The 22201-nt window shown below is 39.6% G+C and overlaps 1 protein-coding gene across 1 annotated transcript in view; it reads right to left on the reverse strand.

The window, feature by feature from the left end:
• The window catches only part of LOC117545952 (inactive N-acetylated-alpha-linked acidic dipeptidase-like protein 2), a 1067198-nt gene that overhangs the window by 814091 nt on the left and 230906 nt on the right, over positions 1 to 22201 (reverse strand). Inside the window, exon 4 of the mRNA XM_034215999.1 lies at positions 9076 to 9113. Coding sequence (XP_034071890.1) covers positions 9076 to 9113 — 38 coding nt within the window. The remainder of the gene's footprint in view (positions 1 to 9075; positions 9114 to 22201) is intronic.

Raw genomic sequence — 22201 nt, forward strand, 5'->3', positions numbered from 1 at the left:
TTTAGATTTTCAACATACAGTACCCTTCAATTATTTCTAAGATTGTAATTTACTAAGAAATAATTCACGTCAATATATTCTCATTCCACCCATACAGTCCTTTCAAAATTAAAATGTGTCTTAACAGGACACAACTTGGTAATGTTGAAGAACAAACAACTTGTGGCATAAATCACAAACAAGCCAAGTTTGTGTTGATAAAAAGATCAATGGAAGTGCTGTTTCTTATGTGCCGAAGTTACTTATGGGTCACTATCGGTTTTCTGGGTAAAAGTCCTTAATTATTGCAACTATACGTCCAAGAAAATGTGTAGTGAACACAACCCAATCCTAATTGGTTTTTCTTACAATCTTTTGATACATGTGATAAACCCATCAGTTTTATCTTGTGACCTAACCTTTGGTTGAAAACCACAGGAAACAGATCTAGAGGCCGGTACTGGTTTTGCTCTACTTCTGAATAACATCTTCTAGCTCTAGCAGAGAAACATAAAACCTTCTCGGACAATCCCTCAGTAAGCACTAGGGATGTAACGATATATCGAATATCGCGGTAAATAAATGTCTCAATACCGTCTACAATAAACTACACATCACAAGTATAATGCACAGCAATCCATAAGATAAGTCCGATATGTTCATGAAAACTCCTCAGGAGACACCGACCGAGTGGACTCCGGAGTTTGCTGCATGAGTTGCACTGTATGATATGTGGTGCAGTGGGCTGTCACTCAAAAACTGAGTAGCCAATGGGGACACACCCCTGAAAGTCCCGCCCACCTGGGATGTTTGTGTCAAAATCTCAAACAAAAAGTGAGGGAGCGCAAACGAGAAAAGCTGCAGCGAGAGCAAAAGTCTGATCATTGAGAAAGAAGAAACAAGAACTGCAAACAAAAACCTATGTTAAAACAAAGAAAAAATACTTATAGTTTTATTTTTGAAATGTATTTTATTTTGCTTGACTCAGTTTTTTTTTCTTTTAAACTCATAGTTTTGCTTTATTCTGAAAACGTGTTGCTTTATCTTTATGATACAAAACTAATCCCATAGACAATAAGCCTCACCTTCTTGGCAAACACTGTATTGTTTTCGCTAGAGGTGGAGAGACAATGCCCACTGCTGTTACCCATGGCCAAAGCATATCTCTCTGTCCCAGCAACATCAGTACCAAGCAAGAGAGTTTTTTCCACAGCAGGGGATATTGTAAACGCCCAAACATCCCAGCTTCTACCTGGAAATGTGGACATGCTCATATTCCTAAAAGATAACCTTGATTATGCTGAGCGAGTGAGTGAGTGAGTGAGTGAGTGAGTGAGTGAGTGAGTGAGTGAGTGAGTGAGTGAGTGAGTGAGTGAGTGAGTTAGTGAGTGAGTGAGTTAGAGTTGAGTTACTTGAAAAACTAAAGTGAAACTTGATTTATTCTATTGCAGGGTCTGATTATTATATTGTTGACACTTTAAAATACTACTATCCTACTAAAATGCTGTACAAATGAGATGTATTATTTAATAAATAAAAAAAATTCAAGCAAAAAAAAAAATGACAACAAAAAAAAGTCACATTTTTTTATTTATTTTTCAATATCGCGATAAATATCGTACCTTGGACTTTTTATCACGATATTATCGTACCGTGAGTTGTTGGTATCGTTACATCCCTAGTAAGCACATTATAATATAGAAGCCATAAACATCCAATGGAAACCACAAAAATACTATAAAAAGTTCTCAAAGAGGCCCTGAAACAAAAAAGTAAAACATCTGTGGATGAAGAGTGTGTTTGCTTCTTGTTTGCACATTGTTAACCATGTTTTATGGCCCAGGAAGAGACTCAGCGTCTTAAGTCTAATTGACTGTTGTTTTATGTGAAAGCACAGCTTGTGTTGCTCCCAAAAAAAAAGTTGATTTTATTTTCAAGCTAAGAGACACTGCTGTGTTTATTAGGCATACACAAGCTAGTGAGAGAAACTGGGAGGAGACGTGGGTACTAGAAAAAGAAAGCATAAAAAGAAGGAAGAGGAGACATAAAGACTGGGGAAGAGAACATGGGATAGAAAAGAAGGTCAGGTAAAAGGGTCATTTGCTTTCTATTACAGGATGTGAAGGATAATAAGTAGGTCTTTTTTAAATGATTAAATATAGCCTGTCAGTAGTAGCCTACTATTCAAACCCACAAAATGATATCATCCGAAAAAATAAGGATTTTGCCATTTTTGTCCATGTATTCACAAGTTGAAAAGACACCAAATGTCTGGTTAATGGAAAGCATGTATGTTAAAACACAAATAGAAGAACCATGTTGACAGGACATGTTAAGCCTTACCAATGACAACACTCTACTGCCATATCAGCAGATCTGTGAGGCTGTTTTTTCTAGTGCTTTGAGCTAAGGCTAACTTCAGCTTACAAATCATTAAAATGCTATCAATTAACAATAAACATGTTGGGTTTTATTTAGGTACTTTTGTGTAATATTTACCATGCTAAAACTCTGAGTTTAATATCTTAGCATGCTATGTTCCCCCCAAACACTATTTAAACCATAAAAAGCATAACTTTTTCAGGTATTTGGTTATAAACCAAAATACTAGAGCAACCCAAAAAATGTCCTGATGTTGCCAGACAAATATTTAGTTGATCACCAGTCATAAGGACACATGTTTTTAAAGACTTATCAATCTGAACCAAAGTGTTGGACTCTGAACCAGTGATACATATCAATTATACACCTTTTTCCACTGATATGACTGATTGTCATTATGATTCCTGACAACATTGGGTTATGTGAACTGTAGGCTTCACCCAAGCCTGTTTTGTCTTTATAAAGTCTGGACTGAAGTGCTAGAATGTGAGTGAATGTAAGCTATATGTAATTCTTTCAACACAAGTTCATACAGTGCTAGTTATCGGCCTTTACATCATTGCCACATGCCTCTGCAAACAGATAAATTCATGCAAACATATTAGGCTGCGCGCTGACCCTCACTGACATTGTGGATGGCGGAATTGTTGTCACGAGGACCATAGCGGAACATTACGAGACATTGTATGACGAAGTAATGGTTCCGTGGCAATTTAGAAATGTCAAATTGAATATAGGTCCTCCACCAGAATGAGTAGGTCATGTTGATTTCAGCCTTGGGTTTATGACACATGTATTTTTGATTTATAGAGTAAGGTCTATGATGTAATTTGTTTACACCATGTGTGTCAATCAAAGTTCACAAACTGCTGGTTTCATGGTAATTACATACCAATCCACATGTCATCTTGTGAGTTTTACAAAGGTTAAATAAATACACCTTTACACTTCACATGAGGCAGCAGAGGCATTAAACAGGAATCTAATAAAGTGAACCAATGTGCTGAGATGCTTTCTCCAGTACACTTAGCTAATGGACAACATGTGTGTGTGTGTTTTGTTGTTGTTGTTGTTGTTGTTGTTGTGTGTCCTACTAGCACGTCCTTCATCTTGGCCATGGCTCTTATTGACTGTATTGGAGGCCATAAATCATTGCGTATGTGATTGTGTTTGTGTGTGTGTTTACGGCCCAATGCTTCTCTGGATGTGAGTAGCAGCACACAGCATTTTGGGGCCAGGGAGGCAACAGAGCGAGCTGTGTGTGTGTGTGTGTGTGTGTGTGTGTGTGTGTGTGTGTGTGTGTGTGTGTGTGTGTGTGTGTGTGTGTGTGTGTGTGTGTGTGTGTGTGTGTGTGTGTGTGTGTGTGTGTGTGTGTGTGTGTGTGTGTGTGTGTGTGTGTGTGTGTGTGTGTGTGTGTGTGTGTGTGTGTGTGTGTGTGTGTGTGTGTGTGTGTGTGTGTGTGTGTGTGTGTGTGTGTGAGAGATAACTGTGACAGAGCAACAGTAGCCAAAGTGGTAGACGGACCATTGGACGAGATGTACCTAACTGTCTTTCTGCTTCACACCTTCTTCACACAATGATGTAAATCATTTTCACACCAGTGCACACTTCAGTCACAAAGCCATGAGGTATATGCACATACAGAAACATGGCACCAATTACCAGGGGGGTTTGATGGGACTCTATCCGCTATAATTAATCAACAAACTTATTTGCAAGGCCAGTGATGTTGTGGAAGTTGAGTTGAACAGCAGTGTCGGAGATTCAAGATACAGGTCTTCCTGGAAAATGTCTTCCACCCACTCCATGACATGCAGGTCAGGCACAGGAGTGGCTTCAGTGCAAGACTTATTCCACCAAGATGCCCTGCAGGAAGTAGTTCCTGCCTGTGGCCATCACACTGTTTAACTCCTCCCTCAGAACGTTGGGAATTCAAAGTCAATACACTGGAACTGGACTTATTCCACCATCAAAAGCCAAACCCTTTCAAACTGTGCAATTCAATATTATGATCCTATTAAAACACCACTGTATATATTGTTATATACGTGATATATATTGTAGGACAATATGTTTTATTTATATGTATATTCTATTTTCTTTTAATCATTGTATACAAACAAAACACAATTTCCTCCGGGATAAACAAAGCATTATGATTCTGAAAAACAACGAACCCAACAGATGTAAAAACTATCAACATTGAACTGCCCTTATTACATCGGCCATTTTTTTTACGTTTCACTATTCATATCAGAGGTGTGTACTACAAATCCAGTTCAACATACCCTAGATATGTTTGAGTTACCCGGCTTACCTAACCCAAAACAAACGCGTTCTCCCTAAGCGGTCCTACGATGCTGGTTATCAACTCAGTAACTCAAGCCAGGGTTTCTCTGTCCGGCTGAGAGAGCGTTCACATGAAAGGGGCGGGGTTAGCAACATTTGACCAATCACAAACATGGACAAGCTTACTGACAGCGCAGCGTCATACTTGAACTATAATATTAGACAAATATGAAGACGTTTAACTTTCAACATCCATGACTTAAACCCTTTATCCAGGATAAAAGCCACATACAGCTGGTAAAAGAACAAGTGTTTGAATGTGTACATTAACAGGTTTATGATATCACTGCCGTCTAAGACACAATCTGACTTTAAGGCGAGACACCCCAGGTGAATAGGGTAATATTTTTAACTTAAAGGTATCAGCTAGAAATTTCTCCAGTTAATTACTTACAATAAGGCAATTGTTTTTTGTATTACAAGTTTCTGAAATAGCATGTTTAAATATGCAAATGATCCATTATCTCATTAAATATGCACATATTTTAACACATTTCAGGAATTGAAAATCTGAACTTTGGATAAAGCCAGGTTAAAAATTATTGTTTCATTTTGTATTCATATTAGCATCTAAGGCTTTTACTGAAGGGATATTGGATATCTCTTTTTATCACTCCATACATCAGAAAATACTGTCAACAGCCCTAAAATATCAATTTTCGCCATGTTTTTACATACAATGTTGTATAATTCAGGCTATGAATGATATATGAACAAACCCTTCTGTAAAAGCCTTCATAATATTGATAGGAATATAACTGGAAGGTTTGGTGTATGTACGTGCTACTGAAGTTGAAATGTCGAACTCAGAGTAGGAGAAAAAACTCATTTTGAGAAAACGACCTTTAAAGATTGCAGTGAGGCGCTAGCTAAACCCTCCTGTTCTTTGGATGACAGCTTGCGCATCGACGCACTCCGTGAAGGTATTTCATGTTCAGGGTCATTTGTTTTGTGTATAACCTTGCTTCGTGCAAGTGACAATTGTTGTCGTCTTCTCTGTGAACGTTTTTTTCGCCGTTCTTTTGCCATTTTGAGATTTCAATTTCTAGCGGAAAGCTAACCAGGAAGTGTTTTAGCACACCACGTGACGCATCTGAACGAATCACGTTGTCAGAAATTGACACCAGCCAATGAGATTTTGTTTCTTGGTTTAATACCCCTTTGTGCTTTCACGATTGGTTGCTGATACAAAGGAAATGACCATATTTGGATCCGATGAGATTGTGCAGGAGAGACGGAGCTTTCCAGCGATACCTCTGTTGACATGGTGCACACAGCGGTCGCGGTACTTTATGTTACGTTAGAATGCTAACTTTTGGTGAATTTAGGAGAAATCTACAGACGCAAATAGACAAACTATAGTAAAATAAACACTTAAATGTGTATTTTGTACGTTTTCCTTCCAAAAGCCTGAAAGAAAACATGTTATAGAATCAAAATAGCACAAAATCTCAAAATTGACCAGTACTTGAAAAACGATGTTTTTGCCTGCCGTGTCTCGCCTTATTGACTCGATTATTTCGTCAACTTAATGTGTTGCTTAAAATAATACTTCTGCATACAGTATGTGACACTGAGTGTTGCACGGCCAGATACGGCTCAGCTGACTCAGATAAGGAAATATATGATACATTATGATGTGATATGATGTGATATGAATGATAATGGGACACATCGACGTCTGCACTCACAGTGCCGCGGACTGTAGGCTACGTAGTGTTACTTTGATCCGGTTACTTATGTTGTGGCAGATATTTAAGTAAGCTTTCTTAACGCTAATGTTATAATAGTCAGATTGCTCTGAAGATGGGAGGTGATATTCTATTAATGTTCACGTTCACACAGTCAGTTGATTTTTGCCGGGCCGTCTTTCCTGCAACGGCAGTTTTTCTGTATTTCCTTTCTCCTGTAATATGACTTGATCGCTTTAAACTCCGCACACTGAGCTCTGATTGGTCAGCAGGCGGTGCTTTCACTGAGTTGATCTCTTATCCTGGAGCAGGTTTGCCGTTCAGCATAAGTTACCATGGAGATCTAGCCCGGTAAGAAGAGAACCAGCTTCGTAGGACCGGAAACCCAGAGTTTTCCCTGAAGTTAGCCTGCTAAGCGAAAATCCGGCTTTGTAGTACAGGCCTCTGGTCAAATGCACAATAACAAACAAGTTTAAGAACGCCATTCTGAACTTGCCTTCCACTCCACTGGTGTACACAACATTTACAAGGAAGCAAATACAGATTTTGTATATTAAACAAACATTGTGATATGATTAAGTTGTTTATATATCACTATAACTTTACCAGAGCTTGTTTTCTGTAAGTTTAACAGAAAACAAGCTCCTATATTGGTAACTTAAACATTAAAATGCATACAATATTCGTCCGAGGGGACCATGCCCAACGACCCCGTTGAAGGTCTTGGTTAGTTTTCAGCCATGAAAAAAAACAAAAGCCCTCCTGCCTTCTTAGTCATATATATATAGTATAATTTAAACTCTGCACACAAACACACAAACACACACATACATTAGTACAAGTGCACAGAGGTGCAATTAACCAGCAATTAATCAATACACTGCAGTGGGTGTACTTTACTTTCTTTGACGTCCTTAACCCTACTTGGTATTTCTCTCTCCACCTTTTTTTATCCATCTCTCCATCAGGGTGATGGTGGGTCGAGCACAGATGCTGGTGAACTGTATCTGATGTTAACTGCCCCCTATTAACATTTCCCAGAGTGCTGCTGGAGTGAGCAATCGAATGGAGCAGTCAAGCATATGCACTGTGGGCAGCCATCATATGTGGTGCACAGCGACAAAGATACAGTCATAGAGAACTGCTGGGAAACAACAGTGTTGACACTCCTGATTCCCAAATTGCTGCTGTGGATGCAGGGTGCAGAAAGGTCTGTGAATGAGCTGTATTATCAGCTACTGCTTACGGCTATTATCAGCTACTACTTATAAAGATATCACTGTCAAGCTTTTTAATATCTTGGACAGACCCGACTATGCTGTTCGAGCCTTCACTTTACATTTTCTTTTATAACATTTCCCATTCCTCCTTCTTTGACCTTGGTTTGGCTAACGATACGGTCTACAAAAGCTCTTCATCAACATATTTGTTTTTAAGAGGATAGCCTACATTTGGCAAATATGAACATTTTCTTGTATTTATTTAAGAAGGGACAATGCATACTAATTTAGATCAGCACTTCAATCATGTAAATGTACCAGATTTAGCAAAGAGGCTACCTTTCATCTGTAGTCCCTGGCAAGGTGTCCCTTGGCTTTTGATAAAACATACATGAGCATATAACCATAGGCAAAAACACATTAGCACAATTGAAGCATGATTGCAGCACATGTCAAATTAAAGGCCCTTACATACAAACCCATTTACACACAACAGACACCAAAGCACCTACATAAGCACATTTCAACCAGGTATTAATAGTCTGATATTGGGAATTGTTACCAGCCCCCCCCATTTTTTTCTCTCTCGGTCTTCCACCCTGGGCGAAGAAGGACGGTTTTGAAGGACTGCGGCATTCAGTCGCCTTTAGTATATGAGTTTACTCCTAAGTCTGCCATTACTTCCTTTGTTGTTTGTTTCTAGGATGGAGGAGAAGGTAGTCTACTTTCAGCTTTTTTATTTCTTAGATTGGGGGGGCGCACCTACTCTGGGTCCTACTCTGGGTCCTACTTCCCCTGGTGTGGCTGGCCTGGATTTCCCTCCGCTTTTTGGCCAGTTCTCCTGTTAAACTTAGTTTGCAGTTCAGCTTGCTTTTAAATATTGATATAAATACACCTTACACATTATTTTCTTGTAAACCTTATCAGGTCTGGCCTGTCAATATGTGTTGTGGGTCACAACTGAGGCCGGAAATGATTCTTTATGTTGTGGCCGTAACTAAATATGGGGTCTTGTCTAGGATGCATTTCACCTCCTGTTCTTTTTCTGTAGTGCCCACATGTTAATTCGGAGATGTTAACTAATCTTAGCTCACTTACCTGATGTGCAGCGTGCAGACGTGGTCGAACTGATTCTGCACAGAATAAGCAGCTGTTTTCTGACATACCTTCCTATACGACTTTTTTCAAACACGATATTGATCTAGGTGACTCACCACCAGTTAAACAAGATGCATATAATGTTACCCCTGATAAACGACATTAATTAAAAAATAAAAAAGGGTTGATTACACAGCTTGAAAACGGGATGGCATAGTAAATCAAATCAAGTGTTTTCCTTGCAAAGTGACCTCAAATGCTTGGAGCAGGAAATGCAAACCCATTCACAAACTGCCTGTTGGTTTCAGGAGCAAAAACACAATGCATCTATGATAATGTGTCATATTTTTACTTACGGCTGATATGCTGGAATGGATCTGACGTTTCGAATGGCCTGGAGAAAAAAGGGGGAAAAAAGTGAGATATGGAGAAATTGTGGAATACCTGCATTATTTACAGTGAACATTCTTTGTGTCCAAGCATATGAAGTGGCCTCTCTAGGAGCCTGGGTAAAGCAGGGAGATGAATAGTCAGCAGCATATTTTACAAACTCTCTCCTCTGCCTCTCGCTCCCTCTCCTCCCCTGAGAAGGAAGCTTTTGTATCACCTCTCACAATACTTCACTTACTGCTCTCCCTCTGAAAATAGCATAGATAGAGGCTGAGAGGGAGGAGTGGAGAGAGGGAGGGGGTATGCCTGAGATTCCTCAACATCCTGCAGATTTTTTTTGTCAGTTCATATATTGGGGGAAAGTGTCAGGGCTAACTATGAAACTATTTCACACTGACAAATTAGGCATGGTATTCTTTTCTCGTTTTTTTTTTTTACTTGACATGTTATACAGCAACTTAGTTTTGCATGTGCATTTTCTGATTTGGTACCCTCATTACAGTGAGGACATCATTTTGAACTCAAAACTCATTGGGATTGTTACAAACATAAAGTGACTGTGACTAATACAAATAAGATTGTGTCTAAGATTAAATAAATCGGACGAAGTTAGCAAATGTTATTAGATAGATCCTAATGTCAGAATGCTAAATCTTAATCGGGTTGATGAAACAATTTTCGAGTAGGTAGTACTGCTTGAAAGCCATCACTGGAACCCTGGTGTGAACCAAAGCTGACTGTTATTAAAATTGAGTCACATGCTCTGCGAAAGAGTTCAATACCATCTTAGTTTTGCATGTTAAAAGCGCCATGTGTTCAGCCTAGAAACTACATTGGGTTAATCTGACCGCTGAGGGCTTAGGTTACTTCATTCAACAAATTCCACAAATGCACCGAGCAACGAGTCCCTGGTTCCCTTCCTGTCATTACCCTTACTCACCTACCCCACATGTTATCTTTTTCTCCACTATCACTGTCTAAAAAATTATTTCAAGTATTTTAAATGGGAAAGGCATTTGTTGGAGTGGTTGGTTTTGCAGGTCACTATTTGGTCCTCACCACAGAATTGAACAAATTACAATTTAGAAGTGATGATGCTGTTGCATGCAAAGTCAGGAGATCACCACCACAAAACTGTCACTACCACTTTTTTAAATGGTGAAATCAAGAAAAACTATCTACGGTTGAAAGAAAACCCCTTTGGAGCTCTACAGATGTAAAATGTGTTTTGTTCTTTAGCATTCATTTCCGCACCCTGCAGGGGATTTGTTAATTCAAATAATGGCGGAAAGGCCTTCACAGAATGATCAGCATTGTGCCTTTGCAAAGGCTGAGTAATATAGGGAAAAGAGAAAAGACGAGTGGGCGTGAGGCTGGGGTGGAGGGGTGATGGAGGTGAGAAAGAACAAAAGAGACCTGCTTTCAAGATAGAAATGAGACGATGGGCCAAATGAAACGGTTTTTACCGCGCTCTAACCTGTGGCTGTCTTTCATCTCTAATTTTTGCCTTTTTTCTTTTCTTCATTTTCGTCCCCCGTTGCGACGAGCACAATTATTTTGATTTTTTCTCTTAAGCGATGAAACGGCTGACCCTGTAATAACTTTATTTCAAAGCTTCCGCGTTTCACATTTGAATGCGCCCGGCAGCACGCTGGAGTCTTTCAATTGACAATTCCCTTTTCAGTCTGACGTCTTAAGGAAAGTCGGTCAGATTTCAACCCATTCTATTTAAAAAAAGATATCACTGAAATAGGACAAAACTGGAGGAGGTATAAACAATTCGGCTGGAAATATTCCATCATTAGTCACTATTAATGATGAAAAAGATAAACAAATCATTTGAAGGCCAGTACCAAATCTATATGCTCATGAATATTGGAGGTAAATAAAGGACAATTTTGCTTTACTAAAACTTGCAGGTAATTTTCTTTCATTACTATCACGTATATGGTAGTCAACATAGTCAAATGTAGTTGCTGAAATCTGGAAACATCACAGCATTGCTGGATCGTTTTGAGAACATTTAGAAGTCAGGTTGTAAACCATCATGCTGTTAAACCATCAAGACAAGCACCTTTCTCAAAGGGTATTTCTGATGATGAATGTAAACTCCAGTATGCCATTAGAATAAATCATCGAGCTTCAGTCTTTAAATGTTTAGAGTTGGTATCCATCTTTAAGATGAAATCATCATCTTTAGTGCCAGTTCTGTGAATACAGACGCAATGTCTGTTTGTAATTTTCTGCCTGCCAAAATTAAGCTTGACTGCAAGTGTTTTTTTAAGCCTAATTATTCTTACTTACTTAAATCCAGCTTCCAATAACTCTCCCAGGCAACAACCAGATCATCAATACTTTTCTGCCAGTTACACGGCAATCTCCAACTTTTTCTGTTTTTCTCTGTACATTTTAGAGAATACTTTTGGACCTCCTGCGTGTTCTTCTGAAAACTAACAAAGAAAATCCCAATCTGGCGGTCGATTGTATGAAAGTGGTTACCCTATTTTTGCCACTAACTGGCCTTGCACACAGGGTGAAAGTGTCTAAATGTCCAAATGCATTTATGTTTTATCGAATAATGTATTTGAGCCTGAACGCTCACAGTATTATTTCAAGTTTATATGTTTTATAAGATATGTTTGAATACATTATTCCAGTTTGTAAAAAGGTTTGCGGGAGACTTGGTTTCTCTAATAAAACATTCAATGAGCCAAATCAGACCTGCAGGTGATCCAAACTGCGTATAATCTACTATTCCTTGTCCTGTGATTCCCACTGCTGAATCACCAACTTCATGCGATTCACATTACAGTCTGTGACCCTGAGATGCCTAGAGACTGTTGCTACTCCTCCATTTACTCATTAAAGCTTGTGAAAAGTGAAGTGGCTCCAGGGTGAACGTGTGGTTGGGTAGCCGAGCATTTTGGTGTGTGTTAATGCAAAGTCAGAGGGGGGTGCGAGTTGTCAGGTTTCAGCACTTGCAGTAATTAATCTCAACAGCATGAAGTTCCTTCAATATGACACCTACTCATTCTTCATCTCGCTATGGCCGGAAATGAACAGATTTATGCTAAATGCAATTTATATGCTGACGCAAGGATGGGAATTCGTACGCTGATCGTGTGTTGTCACTTCCTGTTTTCCTGCGTTTTGATGTTACACTGTAGCATACTTTAGCTTAATTTAGTCAATCTTGTAACATTCTTTATCACAGAGGCTAACTAAAAGAGGTTAATCTTATCATACGTTTTACTGCTCAACAGTGGCGGCGCCAGGGTATGGCTGGGGTAGGCTACAGCCATACCAAGAAATGGTTTAGCCCCACCTTAGCCCCACCATGAAAAATGATGTTAAAGTAAGCAAAATAAAGTCCGCCAACTCGCACGGAGTAAATTGCACAGACAGCAGTTAGTAGTAAGATTGATTTCAGTAGCCACTTGTCTGGAAATACCGAAGACTAGAAACGGTTTTGAAAACTTTTGTCACGTAGTGATCGTCTTCTCAATAGAACACCTTTGATAATGTCTTCTGGCCAATCAGAATCACGATAACGGCGTGGTGTTGTTGCAGGAAGTCCCGACGGAGAAAACTTTTGCTGTAGTACATCTCTATATACATCGATACCAGTGGCGTTTTCTCCCGGAGGCCAAGGGAAGCCAGGCTTCCCCTGTTTTTTCGGATTGTAGTTATAATTTAAATAAATAAATAAAAACACTTAGTTTTGTTTCGATAATTCTCCTTTGCTGTGTGTTGCTGCCGGCCCGGCCCTCCCCCATTCTCATTGAGTATTTTACAAAGAGTGAAACAAACAGCGCCCCTCTAGATGTTATGGTGAAACAGTAGATTGCACTCTCTGCTGCGAGAGGAGGCCAGCCGAATCTGGCTTCCCTTGGTGAAAAAAAATGGAGGGATTGACCAATCAGATGAGGCCCACGTGATGCCCCTGCCAACCTGTGATTGGTCAGGGCCATGCCAAGGGAAGCCAGCCGCCTCTTGCTTCCCTTCAGAGGCGGCCGGCGATTTGATTGGACACTGCCATCCAATCAAATCACATCAACATCAGTTTTAATACTGTAACTGTCATCACCGGCGTTAGAAATTATCAAGCAAATGAAGCATTATGGAGGGTGGAGATTTGGCGTACTTAATCAAACATAACTTTACTAAACTTCCGCTACAGCAGCAACTACAAATTAAATCAGATGACAGGCCAATGCCCGCACTCCAGCTGTGTGTACACCAGTCTATGGTGTACACAGAGGAAAAAGGGAGAGAATCGGATGTTCAATGAGGACAATTATGTCCGCACGGAGTGGCTAACTGGAAGCGCTAAACTTCAGCGTCTATTTTGCTGGCCATGTCTTCTTTTTGACAAGGATTCGTGCTCCCTGAACAATCCTTGGGCAACTTCAGGATTCATCGACCTGTCACGGGCAATTGAGAGGCACGGTAAATCCAAAAATCACATAGATTGTGTGATTGTCTGCATACATTAATAAGTAAAATGCTTAAATTAATAAGGAGAGAGTTTCAGCTGGAGAGTGCATGCGGACCTGTCGGTTAGATAACAGGCGTGTGCAAGTCCTGCATCTGTGTGATACAAATGTGTGTCAAATGATACCAGGCGCTGTAATCACTCATCTGGTTACGTTATTGACCCCCCCCCCGACCCAAAAAATGGGCTTCCCCTACATTTTTCCCCACGCCACGCTACTGATCGATACAACATTACGTGTTGATAGAAATAACAACATGACTGAAATAAGACCCCACGGTTTGATGATTGATAGGTGTGTGGGCTGTCTTTCATTTTGACACACAGAACAATGGGGGCTATCCACCCTTATCCACAATGTAAAGTAATTCACAGCCTCTTCCCTCTTCTCTCTGTGAGGAGCAGCAGGTTCAGCTTTCAGAACAAAGTAACAAAAAACTAAAATGGCATTAATTTTTTTTAAATATGTCGTGTAGTAATAGATGTATTTATTTTTCTTCTCAAGAGAGTACCAGAATGTGTATTTTATGTTAATATTTAAACAAATCTCCTGGGGGAGAATCCCCCCAGACCCCCCTGCAGAGGTTGGGCTTTCAGCATGTCAACTCTTTCACTTGTGGGGAAATTGCAGGATTGGCTCCAGGTCGACCTTTTTATTTACTACAAGACAAATGTGCCTTTTTATTTCATACAGTTCAATTTGGATTGAGACAGGGAAATAATCTAAACCTCACGCGTGGCGTTTCACTGTCAAGGGGGGCGATATAGCGTGTATGTAAATCACTGCCCGTCATTTTGACGGAGAGGATCGTAAACATTCCGTCGGCCTTTACACTCTGGGGGGGGGGGAGAGAGAGAACTGTCAACCGGGGGGGGGGGGGGAGAGCACAGTCGTGAACTGTCAACGGGGGGCGGGGTGCACGCTCGTGAACTGTTAGCGCCGTGTTATGCATGCCCACTGCACCTCGTGGGAGTGCGCACAGCGTGAAGCCAAAACTCACAGACATTTCAATGATTTGTACAGCAAAGTTGGGTTTGGAAACGGTATCATTTCCTTTTTGGCAGGCATGCATAACACAGGAGCCTCGCTGCGGGGAAACTTTGGCGCTGTTCCGAGTTTGTTCTAATCCGTCAAAATGACCGACTGCTTTCAGATTGTTCTGTCATTGTTAAAAAAAATCCGTCATGGACGGAAAATATTCGGTTAACGCGACCTCTGGTGTAAATAGGCCTACATTGCAAATACTGACTTGAGCCCCACCACTGTATGGGTTAGCCCTACCATAGATTACCCAAAAAAAATACTCTGGAGCCGCAACTGCTGCTCAAGCTTTATACGCAATTTAAATCAGCAGTTGATTACAATCCGTTCAGCCTTGCTAGCTTTAGCTAGTTGAGTTTGCAAACTTTCTCTTTCAGCAATTGAAGATGTTAGAAAGCCTGCACATCTTCCGGCGCAGACTGAAAACTCATCTCTTTCGACTCCACTTCGAGCGATATAATTACTAACAAAGCACATATACTAATAAAGGACTGGCTTATCTATAGCCAGTTGAGTAGCACTTGAAATGTTTTAGCTCTATGAAACCTGATGTACTTATATGATTCTGTTTTCTTCAAGTTTGTATTTTGTTGGTCGAACGCACTTATTGTAAGTCGCTTTGGATAAAAGCGTCAGCTAAATGCAATGTAATGTAATGTAATGTAATGTTAGCCCGTAGAGGAAAGACTTAAATACTGTATATCCCCTGACTTGCAGTTTATTATGCTTTGAAATTAAGTGAGACTTCCCATTTGAGTAATTTATACTCAACTGGGATCAGCTGATTGTCACTCTATTGTGTGCTGTATATATTACAGCAGTGGTTTCCTAGCTTTATGACACAATAAATGAAGCCATGTGTATTGAGGCCCCCAAAAGGTCAGATTGCCCACTATTTGCCCTGCTGGTTCCCTGATACTCAGTCTGTGTATTGTCTTATTCAGCCAATAATGATAGAGTCCTTCATTGCCTCCTGCAAGTTGGCCCATTCTCTTCTCTTCTCTGAGCCTAACCTATCAGAGTAGTTACAGCTAGTGAGAACATATTTGACCCAGGCAATCGCCTGTAGTGTGCTTGTACGAAAGGGAAAAACTCTTGACATGCAGACTTGATTCCCAGCATATTGTTCTAAGATGATATGAACAAATGGCATAGCATGGCATGTTTATCTCAATTAAAGTAACAAACAAAAGAAGTGTACATAGAAAATGAAACACTAACTTCACAGACAGGCAGACATACACACACACACATACCACACACACACACATATTATACACATTTTATATGAGTTCATGATTACATTTCTTCATCTGCTTGAGGTAATTTTTCATATTAATCCTGAATGTCTGAGTCATTCTGTCCATGAGACAATGACTTAATCAGTTAATAACCCCGTTTAGATATGTTCCCATTCACAGAACAAGTGAATACATTATTCAGATAATATAATATCTATCAGTTATTTTAGGGAACACAACAATATTATCACAATCAAGTCAGATGGGTCAAAGAGATGTCCGAGAATATGCAAACAATCGAGAAGTTCAGTCAAATTATCATAAGCATTTTATTTGAAGGTAAAACAAAAAAATAGTTCATAAAATGTCGCCAATTGTCCCAATTTGGGCTGTCAAAGATAACCCATGTAGTCTCACTGTTAACTCTGACAGATTATTTGAGTTAAAATATGAAAATGTTTCACATTCCAATTATATAACATTTTCCTTTTCCTTCGCACCTGACAAAAAGTGGTCATATTTCACATAAAGATGTTAGCAAACAGTTTTAAGATGTAGTAATTCAGTAGACACTGATCAACATTAATTAGAGTCCCGAGTCAGTGACTGTACAGCATACAGTAAATAACTATTTTAAAGAACATCATTATCTTCAGCCCCTTAACGCAGAATCTGTGCACAGGGAGGTTCAGAGTATTCTGAAGGCAATTGAACAAATTCTGAACATCAAAGTCTGGGGTTAGAGTTAGACACATTTCCCTCCAGACTGATACAAAAATGCATTCATTCCATCCTCTATCAAAATAATAAAAAGGAACAAGTTAGAGGATTATGATAACAGTTTATCAGGGATCAATATATTGCAACCTATTTTTTCTATCAGGTTTGATTATACCTGGTTTTATTAATGGAAACCATTGCATTTTATTATATATTACTAGAGATGTCCCGATCCGATCACGTGATCGGGGATCGGAGCCGATCACGTGATTTTCAAAAGATCGGAATCGGGAGAAAAAAATGGGGGATCGGGATTTTATTTATTTTATTTTTTATAAAATATTTGTATTATTTTATTTAATCTTACAAAACAAAAATGACCATGTTCACGTCTTAAAGTCATCCTGAGGCCTTAGTTTTGGTTTAAAATTACACATCATGTATGTGTTGCTTCTCTTGGACTTGTTTTCAGACCTGGTTGCTTATTTCTCTCAAACCTGGCAACAGAGTGGGCGCAGTGTCTAATAGTAGCAGTAAGCTAACGAGAGGCTACGTTCAGCTGGTGACTCGGGAGTCGGGACAGAGAAAATGTCAGGAGTTTGGAAGTATTATAAAATTGAAAGCGAAGGCAGTGTAACAGCCAGATGCAATGTTTGCAAGGCGGAGGTTCCGCGTGGTGGAAAGAACAGAGCTACGTTCAACACAACCAATCTAATACGCTACCTGAGAAACAAACACCAACAACAACACGACGAGTACACAGCGGCCACTCAGGTAACGGCACTGAAACAACCCACACTTTCAGAGACTTTTAAAAGGAAAGAGAAACTGCCCCAGAACAGTGAAAAGGGCAAACAAATAACAGCCAAGATAGCTGAATTCATCGCGTTGGATGACCAGCCGTTATCTGTTACCTTTTTTTCTCTTAATGCATTGCATAAAGATCGGATCGGGAACAATCGGTATCGGCAGATTGTCAAAATCAAATGATCGGAATTGGATCGGGAGCAAAAAAAGGTGAATCGGGACATCCCTATATATTACCTCATGATTTTAAACAACTACTGTGTTACACTCAACAAATGCATTCAAACATGCTTATGCATGATGATTGTCTCACTTTTAAACTTCATGTCAATAACCTGCTTAAAAAGCTGAGGGTTAGGCTAGGTTTCTTCTACAGGAACAAGTCCTGTTTCTCGCTTGAGGCCAGGAAAAGGCTCTGTGACCTTTTGACCTGTGCTGGACTATGGTGATCTGATGTATATGAATGCACCTGCCAATTGCCTGATCAAGTTAGATGCTGCGTATCACAGCGCACTGATATTTGTGACAAACTGTAAAGCATTAACCCATCACTGTACCCTGTATGCAAGGGCTGGTTTGCTTTCACTAACTGTACGGAGGCTCAGTCACTGGTACATTTGTATATACAAAGCCATGTTAGGGAAACTTCCATCTTATATCTGCTCCCTGATCTCACGGAAAATTGTAAGTGGCTACTGCCTGAGATCGAATGCTGTAATTTTATTAAATGTGCCAACTGCTAGGACTGTCTTAGGGAAGACAGCTTTTAGATGCACAGCTCCTCTGTCTTGGAACAGTCTGCAAATTAAATGGAAACTGAGCAATCTGGTGCCACTAAATGTTTTTAAAGCTCAGTTGGATGCTGTTGGTACCTGTTCATGTGGATAGTTATGTAAATTGTAATCCCTGTAATGATGCTATATGATGTCCTTTTTGTTGTTCTGTTTGTTTTTTATGTTTCATGTGGAACCTACTTGAGCAGGTCTCCCTTGAAAAAGAGATCAATGATCTCAAGGGATTCACCTGGATAAATAAAGGTTTGAAAAAAACATTCTATCTGATATTCTATATTGACTGTAGATATTTGGGCCAATTGAGGTTGCACCTTTTTTTCTCGATCAAATTAAAAGATAAATCCAGATAAGAAATTAAAGCACTGTGCCTTAAAAATCCCAGAAGTTCCAATCTTTACCTAGAAAATAAAATGGACTTACTATCTGGCTTTTAAAAACAAGATTCCCAAAACCCTTTCCTTTTAAATTCACCAATACAAGGAGAACAAATAACACTCTCCTTACATTTTACCAGCTGTCACTACTGCAAGAGAATGTAAACCCAGTAACATAAATTACCTCCGAGCATCTTCTAATTAATCAAGCTGAAAACACACACACACACACACACACACACACACACACACACACACACACACACACACACACACACACACACACACACACACACACACACACACACACACACACACACACACACACACACACACTATAAAATACTTGCTTCTCACCCCTGTGTAAAGTCAGGCTAAAATATTTTGTCCATAAATGCCCGGGGACCTGAAGCACTTTGCATGTCATATAAAATGTCATATGCTTCCTGAAATCAGTGAAACAGAGGCCATAAAAAGCCTCATTCAATCACAAAGGCTCACGTGGATTGACACAGGATGATTATGAGGTATGGTAAGCAGATTAATGCAACTACTTAGTTGTAGATGCAAAAAATTTGAGTTCTCATGACTTTACGGTATTTAGTTTGTCGACATTTTAAAATCCAAAAGAGTCTAAGTATCTTAAAGGTATCCTGCGTTTTACCTTTAAAGCTACGAAGCATTTTACTGATTAGTTGTTCCCTGTATCATTACAGGGAACAACTGTATGACACTGTTTTAAGTGGTAGATCCATGCCAAGACATGCTTCAGTGCAACAGTACAAGCAGGCAGAAGATGGCCACAAGGCACTCAAACATGTTTTCTGTGAGATGCAGTACAACAAAAGAGAGTTGTGGAAGAAAATATAGATTCAGTTATCCTGTTCACTTTCTATCAATCACAAAGAGCGGCAAACACTGTTAGCATAAGGTTCGCATTGGGAATGGCTTGATGCGTTTTTTGTCTTAAAATAGAAATGTGAACACACTGCTGCTTCTGTAACGAAATAATGTCCCACATTGGGATCAATAAAGTATCTATCTATCTATCTATATATCTATCTATCTATCTATATCTATCTATATCTATCTATCTATCTATATCTATATATACTGTATCTATCTATCTATCTATCTATATCTATCTATCTATCTATCTATCTATCTATCTAGGGAATATACACTAATGAAAACATAACAGTACATTAAATATTATTGGGTAATATTTCAGGCAAATAAAACTTCATACACTACTTTTGTAAGGCAAGGCAAGGCAAGGCAATTTTTTTTATATAGCACTTTTCAGCACGTGGCGATTCAAAGTGCTTTACAGATTAAAAGCAAAATACATTTTTTAGACATTCCTACGGGAGCAACTTGGATATCTTGCACAAAGATACTTCAACATGTTGACAGAAAGGGGTGCGATCAAACCACTGACCCCAAGACAGTTATGCATGCACATGTCTGACCAGGCTATCCATTTGTGTTGTGCTAAATGTGGTGTAGAAGATGTTTGTTACAGCAGTGTCAGTCTGTAAAACCTGTGTGATCTTCTGAAAGCTTTTTAAGGAGATAGTCAAACTTAAAGTCAAATCTGAAGAACCGTTAGTGCTTCCAGCAGCTTTAATAACAACATGTCCACCTGTTCTCTTTTCACCTCTCTCTTTTCCTCCCTCCTCATTTATTTCTCCGGTCCTCTCCTCTCCATTTCCTCCGCTCTGTGAGTAGTGTGGTGACCTGAACCGTGCAGTGGTGATTGCCTCTGCAGTTCAATGCGGGGGCCTCATTTCCGAAACCCCATGACTATTCCTGGAGGTGCAGCTTCTCCGTGATTGATGCTTTATAAAACCTTTTTTACAGTTGTGACATTTCAGGGAAAACAAGCAAGGTCTGAACCCTCCATCTGCCGCGTCCAGCCACCTGTACCTTCCTCTCCACTGACAACAATCTCTTCCTCGCTCACCTATTTATTTGTTATTGTGTGTGTCTCACCTCTAATTGTGAGTGCTTTTTTCAATTTGTCAACTTCCTCTTATTCCTCTATTTTTCTACAAATGATTCTCTGCTTCACTTTTTAGATGTTATAGACATATGTCATTTAGGAAAAAGTTAAGCTTTGTTTTGTTTTAGGTGATTTTACATTACATTTTGTCAATTTAAAGTAAACACTTAACCTTACTTTTGTTTTTTAAAGTGGTACATTTGAATGGCTGCATAGTGGTCAATGTGGCCTACAGTCCCACGTACTGCGGTCTGCACAGGTGAGTTAGATGTATCACCTTCAGTCAATGGAGTATTTGTTCAGTCTGTTTTAACTCAAAAAATAACCAGCCAATGCATCGACTCAAGATGTGGCATTTATGTAATATTGCAGTTCTCATAAGACACAATGTAAACGTCAGCATGCAATATACAGTTGGGAAATGACTTTCCTCAAATGTGTGTTCTTTCTAACTGACTCGGATTACACTCGGAACACACTCATTCTATGCTTAAGAAGACAAATATGGTAATTGTGTGGTTCATATTAGTATCTTGTGCCTCTACTGTGACATGTTTATATGCTTTAATGTTCAAAAAGCTCTTTATTTTTCTATTACTGCCTGTGCTGCACCGCCCCTTTTCACCCTCTGTCTGAAACTAGAGGCCAGTCTGCTCTGAACTGGCAGGATCTGTTGTGATTGGTCAACCACTTAGAGATGTCCCACCCCTTAGCCACAATGTGTTGCAGCACCAGCCCATAGAAGCACAAGTACAGTTGCAAGAAAATGTGTGAACCCTTTGGAATTACCTGGATTTCTGCATAAATTGGTCATAAAATGTGTTCTGATCTTCATCTAAGTCACAACAATAGACAAACACAGTCTACTTAAACTAATACCACACAAACAATTATATGTTTTCATGTTTTTATTGAACACACCATGTAAACATTCACAGTGCAGGGTGGAACAAGTATGTGAACCCCTAGGCTAAAGACTTCTTCAAGAGCTAATTGGAGTCAGGAGTCAGCCAACCTGGAGTCCAATCAATGAGACGAGATTGGAGGTGTTGGTTAAAGCTGCCCTGCCCTATAAAAAATACACACCAGTTTTGAATTTGCTATTCTTAAGAAGCATTGCCAGATGTGAACCATGCCTCGCACAAAAGAGCTCTCAGAAGACCTACCATTAAGAATTGTTGACTTGCATAAAGCTGGAAAGGGTTACAAAAGTATCTCTGAAAGCCTTGATGTTCATCAGTAAGACAAATTGTCTATACATGGAGAAAGTTCAGCACTGTTGCTACTCTCCCTAGGAGTGGCCGTCCTGTAAAGATGACTGCAAGAGCACAGCGCAGAATGCTCAATGAGGTGAAGAAGAATCCTAGAGTGTCAGCTAGAGACTTAAAGAAATCTCTGGCACATGCTAACATCTCTGTTGACGAATCTACGATACGTAAAACACTGAACAAGAATGGAGTTCATGGGAGGACACCACGGAGGAAGCCACTGCTGTCCAGAAAAAACATTGCTGCACGTTTGAAGTTTGCAAAAAAAAGCACCTGGATGTTCCACAGCACTACTGGCAAAATATTCTGTGGACAGATGAAACCAAAGTTGAGTTGTTTGGAAGGA

This window comes from Gymnodraco acuticeps, unplaced genomic scaffold (assembly GCF_902827175.1).
Source record: "Gymnodraco acuticeps unplaced genomic scaffold, fGymAcu1.1, whole genome shotgun sequence".
In the NCBI taxonomy this organism is placed as follows: Eukaryota; Metazoa; Chordata; class Actinopteri; order Perciformes; family Bathydraconidae; genus Gymnodraco; species Gymnodraco acuticeps.